Raw genomic sequence first — 12,837 nt, 5'->3', positions numbered from 1 at the left:
TATGCAGATGATATAGTACTTCTCGATAGAACAGCAATCGGCTTGCAACATCTGTTAACAAGACTTTTTTTAACAAGACTTAATGAGTATGTTGAAATAAACAGACTAACAGTTAACCCTACAAAATCAAATATTCTAATCTTCAAACACCCATTGACAAAAACTAAATACAAGAGCTGGAAATTGGGGGGGGGGTCAGTGCATCAGAGTTGTAGAAGTAATAAAATATTTGGGTTACAATATACACACTAAACCAGCCCAATATAAGACATACTCTGAGGTTATGGATAAGGTAATCCAAGCCGGCTCGAAAAATGGTCAAACTGAAACATAAATTTTGTAAATTTTTGATCCTCCCATTGGTTAAATACTGCTCAGCAAAAGTAGTACCAGTGATACTCTATGGACTGGAAGCTAAACCGGGTCTTTGGGTAACAAATTGGGAAACCTTTGAGGGTCGACTTTGGAAAAGAGCATTGGGCCTTCCAAATTGTACATCTATAAAATTTTTGAGGTTTGAATTGGGCTTAAAGTCATTGAAGTGTATGGCAGATTGGAAGCTGATTTCCCTGTTTCGAGAAATAATTATGGGCAAATAAGACTTCCCTGTATGGCGATCTCGGGGCTCACAAATCACAGAGTAAATCGCCCCTTTTGAATTTACTCGGGGGGCGGGGGGAGTAATGAAAACACTGACAAAAATAGATCTTGATGTAGAAACTTTGATCCAAAATCCACTCCATATAAAAAAAAAAATTGGAACTGTTGGACTGGATTGAAACAATAGAAACTGTTAGATCGGATCCAGTTCAAAGTGCCTTTTTGAGGGGGGAGAAGAAACTTGGGTGTTTATCAGGTTATTTAATGAAATCTCCCGACAGAAAATCGTATTCAAATCTCCTCAGAATGAGATTAAACTTAATCCATTGTGGGGCAATCCTAGAGAAACGAAATCAAGGGGTAAAAGCTAAAAAACTGTGCTCTATTTGCATAAACCCTGCCAAACAAACACTAAAACATCTGCTCATGGACTGTGAAGGCTCATGGCCTTATCGCTTAAATAGTCATCTGAATGGTTATTTTGGGAAAATAGACCAACACAATATTGTTTACTGAGGCCACATCTGAAAGTGGCATGGTTTGGCAAAGAAAATAATCATTTTGTTGTGAAAGAAATCTGTACTTCTTGTAACGTAAGCTTGTCAGCTGTTGTTGAACTGTTTTTATTTACTTTTGTAAAGGCTTTTTCAGCCAAAACAAATTAAAAAAAAAAAGAAAAAAAATAGCTACTTTATATAGGGCTGTAGATGGTGGTGCATCAGTCAGAAGTCCTCTCCACAGCATTGTATGGGCTTAGGTACTGGTAGTTTACTCTTGCATAGCTGGGGAAGGGAGTGGGAACTTTATGCTTTGAATTTCCTAACAAACCTGCTTAATGTAAGGCCTTTTGCTGAACGGGGTAGGGATGGACTTTCAAAGCAATATTTGTGTGTGCCATGTTCTCAAGCCTTAAAATGGATAAGATAATCTATCTCTAAACTTTTCTCCCCCCACCTTTAAGTATCTTAAGTGAATATGCCTATGTCTGTGTTTTTTTTAACTAAAATGGTAGTAATCCATTTTTGTATTTTGCCAAACTGTGAACGCTTATATGTTTTATAGTGATTTTAGTTACATAGTAAAATGTTGAACTTGTTGTAAACCATGTTAATAAATAATATATAATTTTTATAGGGAACTTTTTAGGGCAAATCACTCTTTGACCTCCGCGACTTCAATTATGTACACCAAATCTGGTGGTGTCGCAATGGTGTGTGCAGCAGAAACGGAGACAAAGAGTTCCCTCACTCCGATTGTGAAAGAGATATCGAGGGCTGCACACATCTCTTTACTGCGCCACAATTGTATTTCAAAAACTTGGACTCTTGGTCATAGTGAGAGTAGGTTTATTAATAGCCCTTTTTTGATAACACGTGTTTCGGCACACTCCTAGTGCCTTCCTCAGATCAGGGCAATATCTATTCACTGATTATTTATAACATAACATTTAGAGATTTGGCAAATACAAAAAACAACAAACAAAAAATCAAAAAGTCAATTTGACAAACGTTACATTTACGACGGAGCACAAATCATATTAAGTTCATATGTTTCGCGAATTCCCCAAAGTAGAAAATAAATAGTAAATAAAACATCCATTTAGACACATAAACAACGTAAATTACATACATGAACCCATTTGTAAACAAAAATGTTAAGCACATACCAATCAGGAATTGTGGCGCAGTAAAGAGATGTGTGCAGCCCTCGATAATAAATAATATATATTTGTACTTCCCTGTGTGTACGTCTGACCCTAACAGATTTTGATAATGGCTAGCTATACTTCACAGCAAGCCTACCTCCTCCATAGCTCAACCCAGATTACTCGGTCACTCTACTTTTGAGAGTTTGGTCAAGAGCCAAGTGGAACTTTCTTGCATCCCAAGTTGGCTTCTCGAAATAGGTTGTGAAAAACCCTCTTTAAAAATAGATACAAGTTAATCTCTTTCAAATGTTGGCATGTGTCAATTTCTCAAGAGCTGTTTCCACATTGGTCATTGTGGGTTGATATTGCAAAAGTATTTGAGTACTGAGTCACATTTTTATTAACTTTTTCTCATACTTCACTGGATGGAGTAATTTTGGAAATTGTTTTGCTGCATCTATGTGTTTTTATTTTGTCATAGTTTGGTAGCGAACGTAGCCTGTGAAAAGTAAAAAAACAAAATGTGAAAAACCATAAATGGTTTATATAGTCACTGTGACTAGAAAGATCCTATAAAAGGCTGTGCATCTGGCCAGGTGTGACTATCTGGCTTTCCAATGTATGACTAAGACCATCTTTTCTCTGCAATCCCTTCACAGATTGTCGAGGTGACCCAGTTAATTGCCAGCTACATCAACTACTACGCCTCGCAACTCCTCACTCTGTCACCACAATCTGCAAGCGCAGCATCACCGCTGAGCAACACGTCGGCAAAGAAGCTTTGGGAAATTGAAAGCCGCTATTTCCTTCCAGCCACAGGTCGCACCACCAAAGGTCCAACGCTGCTGTAGAGCATTCATAAACAGAAGGAACACTGTCCTGCTTATTTACATGGGCTATACCTACTTGTGCTGCTTTTGGGCAGTCACCAATGAGCAAAGAGGCAAATTTACCTCAACGTTTCTTTTTCGTTGAGGTAGTCGACTGAACAAAAATGCAAGCGCCTTATGGCCTAAGGGCTTGTGATCTTGATCTGCGGAAGGGTACAGTGAGGCAGCTCAAAGTCTTACCCTTTGCAGAGTCGGTCTCCAATGCTGTAGTCGTCAGTTTTATTTGATTTTTGAAGCACACTCTACCAAGACAGGGGTCTTTATCATTGGACTAGAAATGCTGGTTCATTCTGACCAGAGCAGTGATTATACGCCAGTGCTGCGCTTCAAGGAATTCGTACCATACTTTCTAATGCTACATCGGCATGGAGGAAAGGTGCCTACCTTGCAATTGCTGCCACCTAGTTTTTACCCTGTTCAAACAATGATCGTGAATCATGGACTGAGCCGAACCAGGGTTTCTGGTATGTCGAAGGAGGGCATAGTTTAGACATTTAAGGGTAAACCCTTTTTGTACATGTTTTGATAGTATACCGTTTATGTACAGGGATCACAATGCATTACCTAGTACCATGTGTACGTTTACGTGGAGTGGTCTGCAGGACTTGTTTCGGATCACTGTCTCTGCTCCAAATGGCAGAAATGGGACCAGACAAAGACCTAGATGGCGAGTCCATCGCAAGGATATAAAGCAAGTGTGCGTCTTTCCTCAAGCAAGCTGAAAAGGCTACTTAGTTTCTAGAGAAATATCCGTGCCTGATTCAAACATTCTACTCGCAATTCCTGGAATGTTCATTTTATTTTTTAATTCCACGAAAGGGGGAGTATTGGGCGTGCTGCAATTTCTCTATTCTTAATTTTACTGTTAGGCCAACCTGTGAGAATGCTGGGCGTGCCCATAGGTTGTGTGACCCCATGGTAGTGGTATGACTGATTCCAAGTGCAATCACTTTCTTTCGCTTTGAAGAAGGGGGTGGCGTTTCTGCCTCCTGATCTGAACCCAATAGGGTACATTTGTGAGTCTTCGCTGTGGGAATGTAAAAAATCGGATAGTTGTGGGCATTGATATCCACACTAGATTTAGTCACCTGAGAATTACTGCACAGCTGTCGTCATTGACGATGGGCCTCCATTAGGGGACATCAGTAGGGTGTTCCTTGAAGGCCTAGTGATGTTTGCTAGTTTCCACTGTACATTTGTGGCATGTTTGCAACTGTTTGACTAGATTGCTGTGCGCGATCTGTAATATAATGTTAAAAAAAAAGTTGTGTAAATAATTTCCCAGCTACTGGATTAGCTTTTGCAGTTTTCGTGGTACTTTAAGCATAATTGCAGGTGAATTACATTCAGACATGTCCTTCTTTCCCATTTCCCTGTCACAGCAAGCAAAAAGGGTGACAGTCACAAAGCTGCTGGCTGCTTTAAATTAGATTGTGTTTTTTTTTATAACCGGATGTTTTTCTTTTTTTAAAAACATTATTTTAGATTTTCCACTTAACCGGAATGGCGCATACATCTCCTAAAGATGTTTCAAAAGACACTTGAGGATTATCTAGCGTAGGTAAATCTATGCTTCTGTCCCAAAAAAAAATCTGGAGCTTTGGCAAATAGAAATATACAGGTGGCCACTTACAGGCACTAGGGCTGTACCACCCACACAAGCTCGCACTTGCATAGTGACTCCCACATGGGCACAAATACAAACATTCGCTTGTATGACAAAGCTGGCCGCAGGCAGACACTAGTCTGCGCATTACAAAATAAACTAAATACCAGGAAACAAAATAGAAAGTATAATATTAGAAATGGAGCCCCCTCAACAGAGGCTCTCCAGGGATCTATATCACTTATCTTAAAGCAGACAGGCTTCACATCTTCTTGAACTCAAATGCCTGTGATTGGCTAGAAGCCTCCCTTCTCTTTATCGGATGTTTTTTTGATATAGATAGAATGATGAGTGTAGGATTATTCTTTGTACGGTTTTTCGTGTTGCAATGAACAGTTCATCGCATCTTCAAGAAAAACCATGTTTATATTCCTTCTTTCCACTACATATGCCAACTGCACCGCTCTTTTAGGCGTGCCGCTCATACGAGAATGCTGTAAGCGCTTCGGCTTTTGCCTCCAAGCCACTTCATGTGCTCAATTGCGCTTCACCTATACACTAGCTAGAGTTCCAATGCTGAACACACATCATAATAAACGCCACAGGGACCATTTTGGAAGAATTCTTCACTATCCATTTTTCACAAAGATTATTTTGTGGCATAATTAATTGTTCCTTCAAATCTGTTAACCCAATATTGGACCTCCTCTGTGTGGAGCATGTTGCCTCTGCTCTAAGCCCATCAACACAGCAGTTTAGGCAGCAACAAGGGGCGTGCACTTTCCTATCTCTTACCTATTTATATTTGTTATGAGCGTTTGTTGACCTGAATTGAGTACAATTGCTATCTGGTACCTGGAGGGCTGTGGGTGAAAGTTAATATCATTGGAGAAATTGAGCATTTGTACAGAGCCTTCTCATAACGCAGTTGTTTGTACTCGGCTACATGTGACATGGTTGAAATGGGGAGAAATATTTTTACATTCCGGGGGCCAGATTATCTTACGTTTGTACCAATGCTAGAAATTGCGCAGATGCGACAAAACTGATTGGGTGTTTGTGTAATACGGAATGGAGTGAATAGGTTTTTCCCAAGTTCACATCATTTGAAGTCTTTTGCGATGGAGTGGAACGATGTTGGCTGCCAGCATGGCAGGAGACAGAGGGTGTAATCCACATTTCACTTGGCGCCTTTTAAATAACGTTTGAACCAAGGACAGAAAACTGAGAACGCAAACTGATTTGCATTGTTTTGGTGTATGAGACCATGGAACAAATAACAATCTTAATGCACTGTTCCAATGAGAAAGTAAAGACTGTCTGGAAAAAGCAGTTCTTTACATCTCAAGCAGCAAATATTGTACAAAAACGATGCTGCTTTTTTTTTGTCCCACTGCAAATATTTTCATATGATATGGATTGGGGAAAACTATTTTCTCAATTTTGGATTGTAAAAGAAATCTGCAAAACTGGTGCGAATTGCATTTGCTCAATTTTTAGCACTGGTGGAAATGTTAGATACTCTGGTCCCAAATGGATAGGTGTACTAGCCGATGTGTACAAATGTATTTAGTAGTTCAAATAATCTTGTACAGGGAATGATGCATCCCAACGGAAGACCCCAGACGGTGAAACCATCCTTAAGATGGTTATATTGGCAAGCAACAATCTCTGAAGAACCCTTTGATAGGACCGTAAATGACAGCCTAGATTGTGTGGCATTTTTTCATTTCATATACAAAACTCTGTTTGCATTCCATGACTTGTTGACTGACTTAGCGTAAGTGGGTATCCTTTTACCTGTCAAAAATGATCATGATCCACAAAAAGTGTAAATTACGTCAAATATGCTGTGTATTGCCTCTTCCCGTGGTCTAGTTTTTGTCATATATTTTAGCAGCATTCGTTGACGACGTTGGTTTGATGATTTTGCTTCTGTTTGTTTTCATTTTTTAAATGTCTTTCTTGAAATTGTCTTCACTTTTGTTTGTCTTCTGCACCCAGTCATGCATGGGGCAAAGCAGCCATTTGAAAGCCACGGCTACACATGTGTTCACATGACCTTTCCCAATGCTGAATTGGAGTAAATAAACTTTGTTCTTATCTACCTCAGGAGGGCAAACAGGCAGGTCAAACTTGCTATGAATATTCCCTTTAACCCCAAGGTTTGCACAAGCTTTTGCAGCAGTGAGCAAGACTTTGTTCCCTTGGATGAAAAATGTGCTATTGATGAATCTTACGTGGCTATCAATCCTGGAGGAAATCCCAGTTCGCCAATTACAAATGACTTCTGTTTGCAGCGTATGCAGACAAAACTGATGATCGTTTAAAACAAATCATCAAACAATGAGAAGATGTAGCTGAATTAAACTGACGTTGGTCGAGGGATTGACGTTACTGTTGGACTCTTACGCGAAGTTCTACCAATCAGAGTAACCCAGCATGGACTTACCTGTTTGCACATATTTTCAGCTTGTACAGCAGACCAAGATTCAATTACACTATGTTATAAGCTAAACTATACACTTTAAAGAGGTTTATTATTGTTTTTTTTAAATATGTTTGCACTCATATGCATGACTGCTAGACAAGCCTCTTCAGGTTGCGACTGTTTTTGATTCCTTAAGTGTTACAGGGAACACCCCACTTAGAAAAAGGCCACATACCTCCTATTTATAGTGTGTGTGATTTGAATTCCACTAGGGTTATAGACCTCTTAGATAGGGATTTGTTTGGAAGTGAAACCTTTCTTTTTTTTAAAGCACTATTGGCGAATAACTGGATTGCTTCTAATGTTTAGAACGAAACACTGAATATAAAATGCATTTGTTTTGGAATGTCTGACCTTTTGAGAAAATGTTGGAGCTGCTGTGATTTTTATTAAAAAAATAAAATTGCCAATTTCAGCTCATTGAGGCCTCTGTGCTTTTCTGGTATCTAATGTTGCTTTATAGGGTTTACCCCTTTGTGGAGAAACTAGTATTAAAGATCGGGGTTGGGTTGCAGGTATTAGATGGCAGTGGGCACAATAGGCAACTACTAGGACTCAGCTTTCCCTTCCTATATTAGACAATAATAGTAGATTGAAAACTGAATGAACAGAAGGCAACGTCCTTTGCTGCAAATAATATAAATGAAAGGCACTTGGTGTTAGGTTCATGGTTGCTCTGAGAATATTTATGCAGATCTGTACTTTTATTTATCACACTCCTCTCCCTGTTAGCACTGTACAGAGTACATGTCCTTTTCATGTGATAGTTATCCATATGGATAATGTTTGTGGGCAGTAAAGTACAGTGTCTGTGTCAGGCATAAACGCTATGCACAGGAAACTGGTTTAACATTCCCCAAATGCAGATCCAATTGGACAGGAATTCTCACTTCATTGGGATACGATTACAAATATTCACTTTGAAGCATCTTTCAAAATACAAGGTATTCTCTTTGTCATTTTTTTGTTGGTATAAAAGAATATCCTGCCCTGACCCAATGCAAACACAACTATGGATTTGGTGCTAATTAAAAAATCTTGAGACAACCAATTGAAGTCTGAGTTGTTGGTTGGGAGGGACGATGAATTCAGCGGAGAAGCACAAGTAAAATGAATTGCAATTAAAGGGAGACTTAATAAGAATTGTGTGGGATATTACTTTTGTGAATCCTAGCCGTCGGAAGCGGCTTCGTGCACGTGTGTGTGTCTGTGTCGGAGGCAGTGCGGCTTGACAACGAGGTGACATTTAGTTTCATCCTTTCCTTAATTTTTTCGAATGTTATGGGTGTAGCAGCAGAGGGCAGCAGAGTAGAGGTGCAGAGCAGGCGGTAGCCTTAAGGTGTCGAAGCGAATGATGCCTCGGTGAAGTGTGTGCGGTTTGGTGGCCTAGAGGTCTTATTACAAAGGTATTGTGACCCTGTCCCCGGGTAAGTGCTGTGCTACGCTGTGCAGTGAGTGCATTCCACACCCTGCTATCTGCATTTTGCATTTGGCAGAGCAGCCAGCCAGGGGGTTTGGCGGTGTTGGCAATGGCATATTTCAGGATCTGGTGCTTGGCTTAGGGGCCCAAGCAGAAATTGAGAGGTGGATCCTTGAGCGCCGTGGCCCGTTTTTCTTTAGTTTTGCCCCCATTTGAGTCCACCCGCTCATGACCTCCCCCTGCGTATATAAAGCAAGGTGTGACTGCCATAGGGGAGAGTGCACACTTCGGAAATATACACATACAAGGGGAAGAATGCTTCTTTAAGTCGACATCTGGACACTGTCCATGCAAAGGGCGGCTCAGCAGCTTTAGTGGCTCTTTTGCTGATCCCACAGTAGGAGTGGAGCATGTTGTTAAAAAAATTAAATAATTGGGCAATTAGGGCCCTTATGAATTTGAGTGTCATCGTTTTATACAACTAACTTATTGTCGTGCCGTAAATCGGTTATAAATGTATGCCCTGCGCAGCCTGCCGAGACCCTCTGACAAATCTTTACACAAGCAAATGTTAGAAATGGCCAGTGAGTTCCCCCTTCCTGCCAGTCTGGTAGAAGGGGGCGGTGCTTGGGTGACAAGTAAAACTGGGAGTGAAGACACAGTGGCGTTAAAGCCAAGCGATCCTAAATGCCCAACTGTTCTACCCGATCTTCAAGAAAACCTTGCTAAGAATGGTGTTGCTGACATCCAGGAAGAGACGGATATTCCCGTTAGAGCTACCATTACAGATGAGGAGTTAGTAGATGCTGTGAATAATCAAGGGCACATTATTAACCAGGGTCCAGTAGTGTCCACCATACTCTACTCTGAAGATGAAGGGACGGACACAGAGGAATGAAATACCTCGTATGTGTCTGCGCCTCACCCTGCGCAGAGGAAACGCTGTGCTTCTCCGTTGCAGACTTTGGAACCAAACAACCAAGGTAACGCTGAGGCAGCTTGGGCAGCCTTGAACCAAGACATTTTGACCTCCAGTTTATATGACGATATTAAATATGAAATATGTATGCATACTATTGTTCTGGGGTCCATTCAGAATAAACTGGGCCTAACGACAAAAGAAACAGTTGTAAGGGATGTTTTCAAGTATGGAGTTCGGGGTAGAATGTTGGACCATTCTCAAGCAATTCAAATGCTTCAAAGATTGACGGGCCTGACTCAGGAACCTGATGTTCTGGAGTGTGAAAACAGGGAAAAAATCAATTTTGCCGGGTGTGCCATTGAAAGATCTCCGAACGGGACCAGTAATAATTCACTGTACTCCAGTACAGAAACCCATAAAAGATACTTCTAAAAACAAGGAATTGGATCCAAAGAAGGTTTCACAAAAATGAAAGAACCTTGTGACAAACTTGGAGAAATAAAACATTAAAACGCAGTGTAACAATCACATACGTAAACGAAAATGTCTCAAGTGTTGGTTAAGTTGGATGTGTTGTTAAAAAATAATAAAAATTGTTTTAAAAAAAAAATAACAGACAATCACGTACATTTCTTAGAAATCTTACCATCCCTGAAATGGTGAACTCATGTAATGTGAATAATCGGGGAGAAGGAAAGATCAATCAAATGTGAAGAAAGTGATTCACTACAATTTTTCGGAGAGTGATTGTGAGGGAGATGTGTTGGTGGGTAACATGTTAACATCTGATGGGGTGTTGCTCTCATGTCCTACTTTTGTGGCACATAAAACGGTTGCTATGCAGTTTGAAAGTCAATCTGTAATGCCAGGAAAGAACTGTGTACCTTTAGATAAATCTAATGTAAAAGGTCAAAATTGTGAAAAAGATGAAATACCATCAGGAAAAAATGCCTTCATGACATTGACAAAAAAATCTACCCAATGTGATTTACAAACAGGAGAAATTGGGTATTCTGGGAACATGGACCAGGCTTGTGGGAGTGGTCTTCTGCCCAGTTTTGATTTTATTTAGTCGTCATAAGATATCTAAGGGGCCCACCTTGAAATATTGTGTAGGAGCAATACTGAAACAAATCTACGTCTACGCAATGTGAACATATCATGGGGGATAAGTGTATGAATAACTCAAATGGTGTGGAGGAAGTTGTCCGAGAACTAGAAATACATTGTGTAAAGTTATGGAAGTAGGTAATCTGTATGAATTTTTTAAGGCTCCAAAACCCTCAATAAGCATGGAGATGTGTTTATAGATGAAAGAACTGATGTTGGTATTGTTGGCACTCTGTAAGAGTCTGGTAAAATCCTGGAATTTCTTAATGGGCCCAGAGTTATTTTTTCAGGGGAGGAAACTTAGGATATCACTGCAAGACCAGTGACCGTGCCCAGAAGTAAAGCTTTAGACCTGCTTGAACAATTGTGTGGAAAAGAGTGTGGTAGGGGGACTTGTAAGGTAAATAGTCAGGATTTTTTCTAGAGGAACAACCTTCAGTATTTTGAAGGGAGGTAAGGGAACGGAAGAATGTAAAGAGCCCATGAAAAAATGTTTTGCCTCCTAAGGTCATCTCCTGGGAGAAGTGATGGGCGAATGAGTAGAAAGGAAATTAGTAATTGACCATTTAAACTGTCTATGAAAAAGTATGTTTGAGAACTCTAGTCTAATTTTAAACCGATCATGCATCCTTTCAATATTTGCAGACTCCCTAACGTGAACATCCTCTCCACTAAAGATATTAAGAGAGTGGAATTTCTGCACCAGTCGAGAACAAACACTGTAATATTAAGTACAGAATCGAGATTGGTGTATGAGCTTATACCAAGAGAAGTACAATCCTTAAGTGAGTTGGGTTTTATAGTGGGCGAAGCAAATGGTAATAAGGAAGGTTTGAGATGTAATCCTGCTGATGGTGGTTGTGATTCGAAGTGAGATGGGTAATAAACCTCAGAGACAGGACCAATTTGTTGGAAGTGAACGAAGGTTGGAAAAAAATGATGTGAATTGGACGTTGGTGGCCAGCTCCTTAGTGAAAAACAGACTGAATGGACTGTAAGTGGTCTTTAATAGTAGGAGTTGTTGGGATGCTCTTTGTATGGAACACCAGGGGCCACTCTTCACTAGTAAATCATTTTCAATTAAGAATAGTAATGGAAAAGGTTGATATTTGTTTACAGGAGTTGTGGCTCTTGACGTGCCCAGGAGTTGATGGCTATACCACTGGATTCCAAGAGTAAAAAAATAAGATGTTCCATCCTACAGGTGGTCTGTTGGTACTGTAAGGGACTAATGTGGGTTTCAACTCTATCATGGATGATTTGTGTCAATGTGTTTTTATTGTAGAATTTGAATGTTTTTTGGAGGGGGAAATGCAATGGTTTGCATTATTAAATATATATTGGCATATGGGTGTATGTTTGCTTGACAGAATTTTAGAAAGTATTTCTTCCTTTGTGATTCGATGGAGAGGTAAACTTACCAAAGGTTATGTATTGGTCCTAGGGGATTTCAATTCAGTTTGCTTAGAGAAATTACTGATTACACTTTTGAGCATACATTAGGAAGACCAATTTCAGGGAAGACGGACGAATATGGGGCCAAGCGGCTGGATTGCTTGCATAGTTTGGGTTTGGTAAAGTTGAATGGTGCAATACCCCGTGATGTGCCAGGGTGCGCTACATGGCATAGGGGATCCTCTTCTTCTCTACTGGACTACATATTCACTGATGAATACTTGTTTAACGTTGCCAAGAATTTGTTATAGTGAATAAAGATTAGAATGATCATAGTTTAATACAATCTTGCTTCTAACTCTGCCTGGGCTTGAATAATATGAATAATCATTTAGATCTCACGGTAAAGCCAGCCAAAGATAAAGTGATCTGGATCTATAATTCTACTAGGAATAATAATGAATTATATCGATTTATGGGGGTGTTCACATTGGAGACATAAATCGGAACATTCACACATGAAACTTGTAGGGTTTTTTGATGTGAGATTTTGGCTGGTCAAAAAAACAATACGAGGCCCAGGTTAGGCGATTGTTTTCAAGTAAAGAGGAAAACACAGGTGAATTGTCCATTGGTTGCTGGGGAAAAATGAGAGATGAAGAAAGAAATACGTTTAATTAGAAAAACAGACTTGAGAATGGTTAACAAATGCTTGCTGGTGAAAAGGGTTTGGCAGAAATATAAAAATTGGCTTT

The 12,837-nt window shown here is 39.9% G+C and overlaps 1 protein-coding gene across 1 annotated transcript in view; it reads left to right on the top strand.

Moving 5' to 3' along the window:
• Window positions 1–7,655, top strand: part of PLEKHH1 (pleckstrin homology, MyTH4 and FERM domain containing H1) — a 493,065-nt gene extending 485,410 nt beyond the window's left edge. Inside the window, exon 29 of the mRNA XM_069638989.1 lies at window positions 2,908–7,655. Coding sequence (XP_069495090.1) covers window positions 2,908–3,099 — 192 coding nt within the window. The 3' untranslated portion in view covers window positions 3,100–7,655. The remainder of the gene's footprint in view (window positions 1–2,907) is intronic.
• Window positions 7,656–12,837: the final 5,182 nt, after the last annotated feature.

The sequence above is a fragment of the Ambystoma mexicanum genome, chromosome 14 (genome assembly GCF_040938575.1).
Source record: "Ambystoma mexicanum isolate Mex_15411 chromosome 14, UKY_AmexF1_1, whole genome shotgun sequence".
NCBI classification, from domain to species: domain Eukaryota; kingdom Metazoa; phylum Chordata; class Amphibia; order Caudata; family Ambystomatidae; genus Ambystoma; species Ambystoma mexicanum.
Note: the sequence above shows the minus strand (reverse complement) of the source record. Positions and strands in the feature narration are given on the sequence as shown.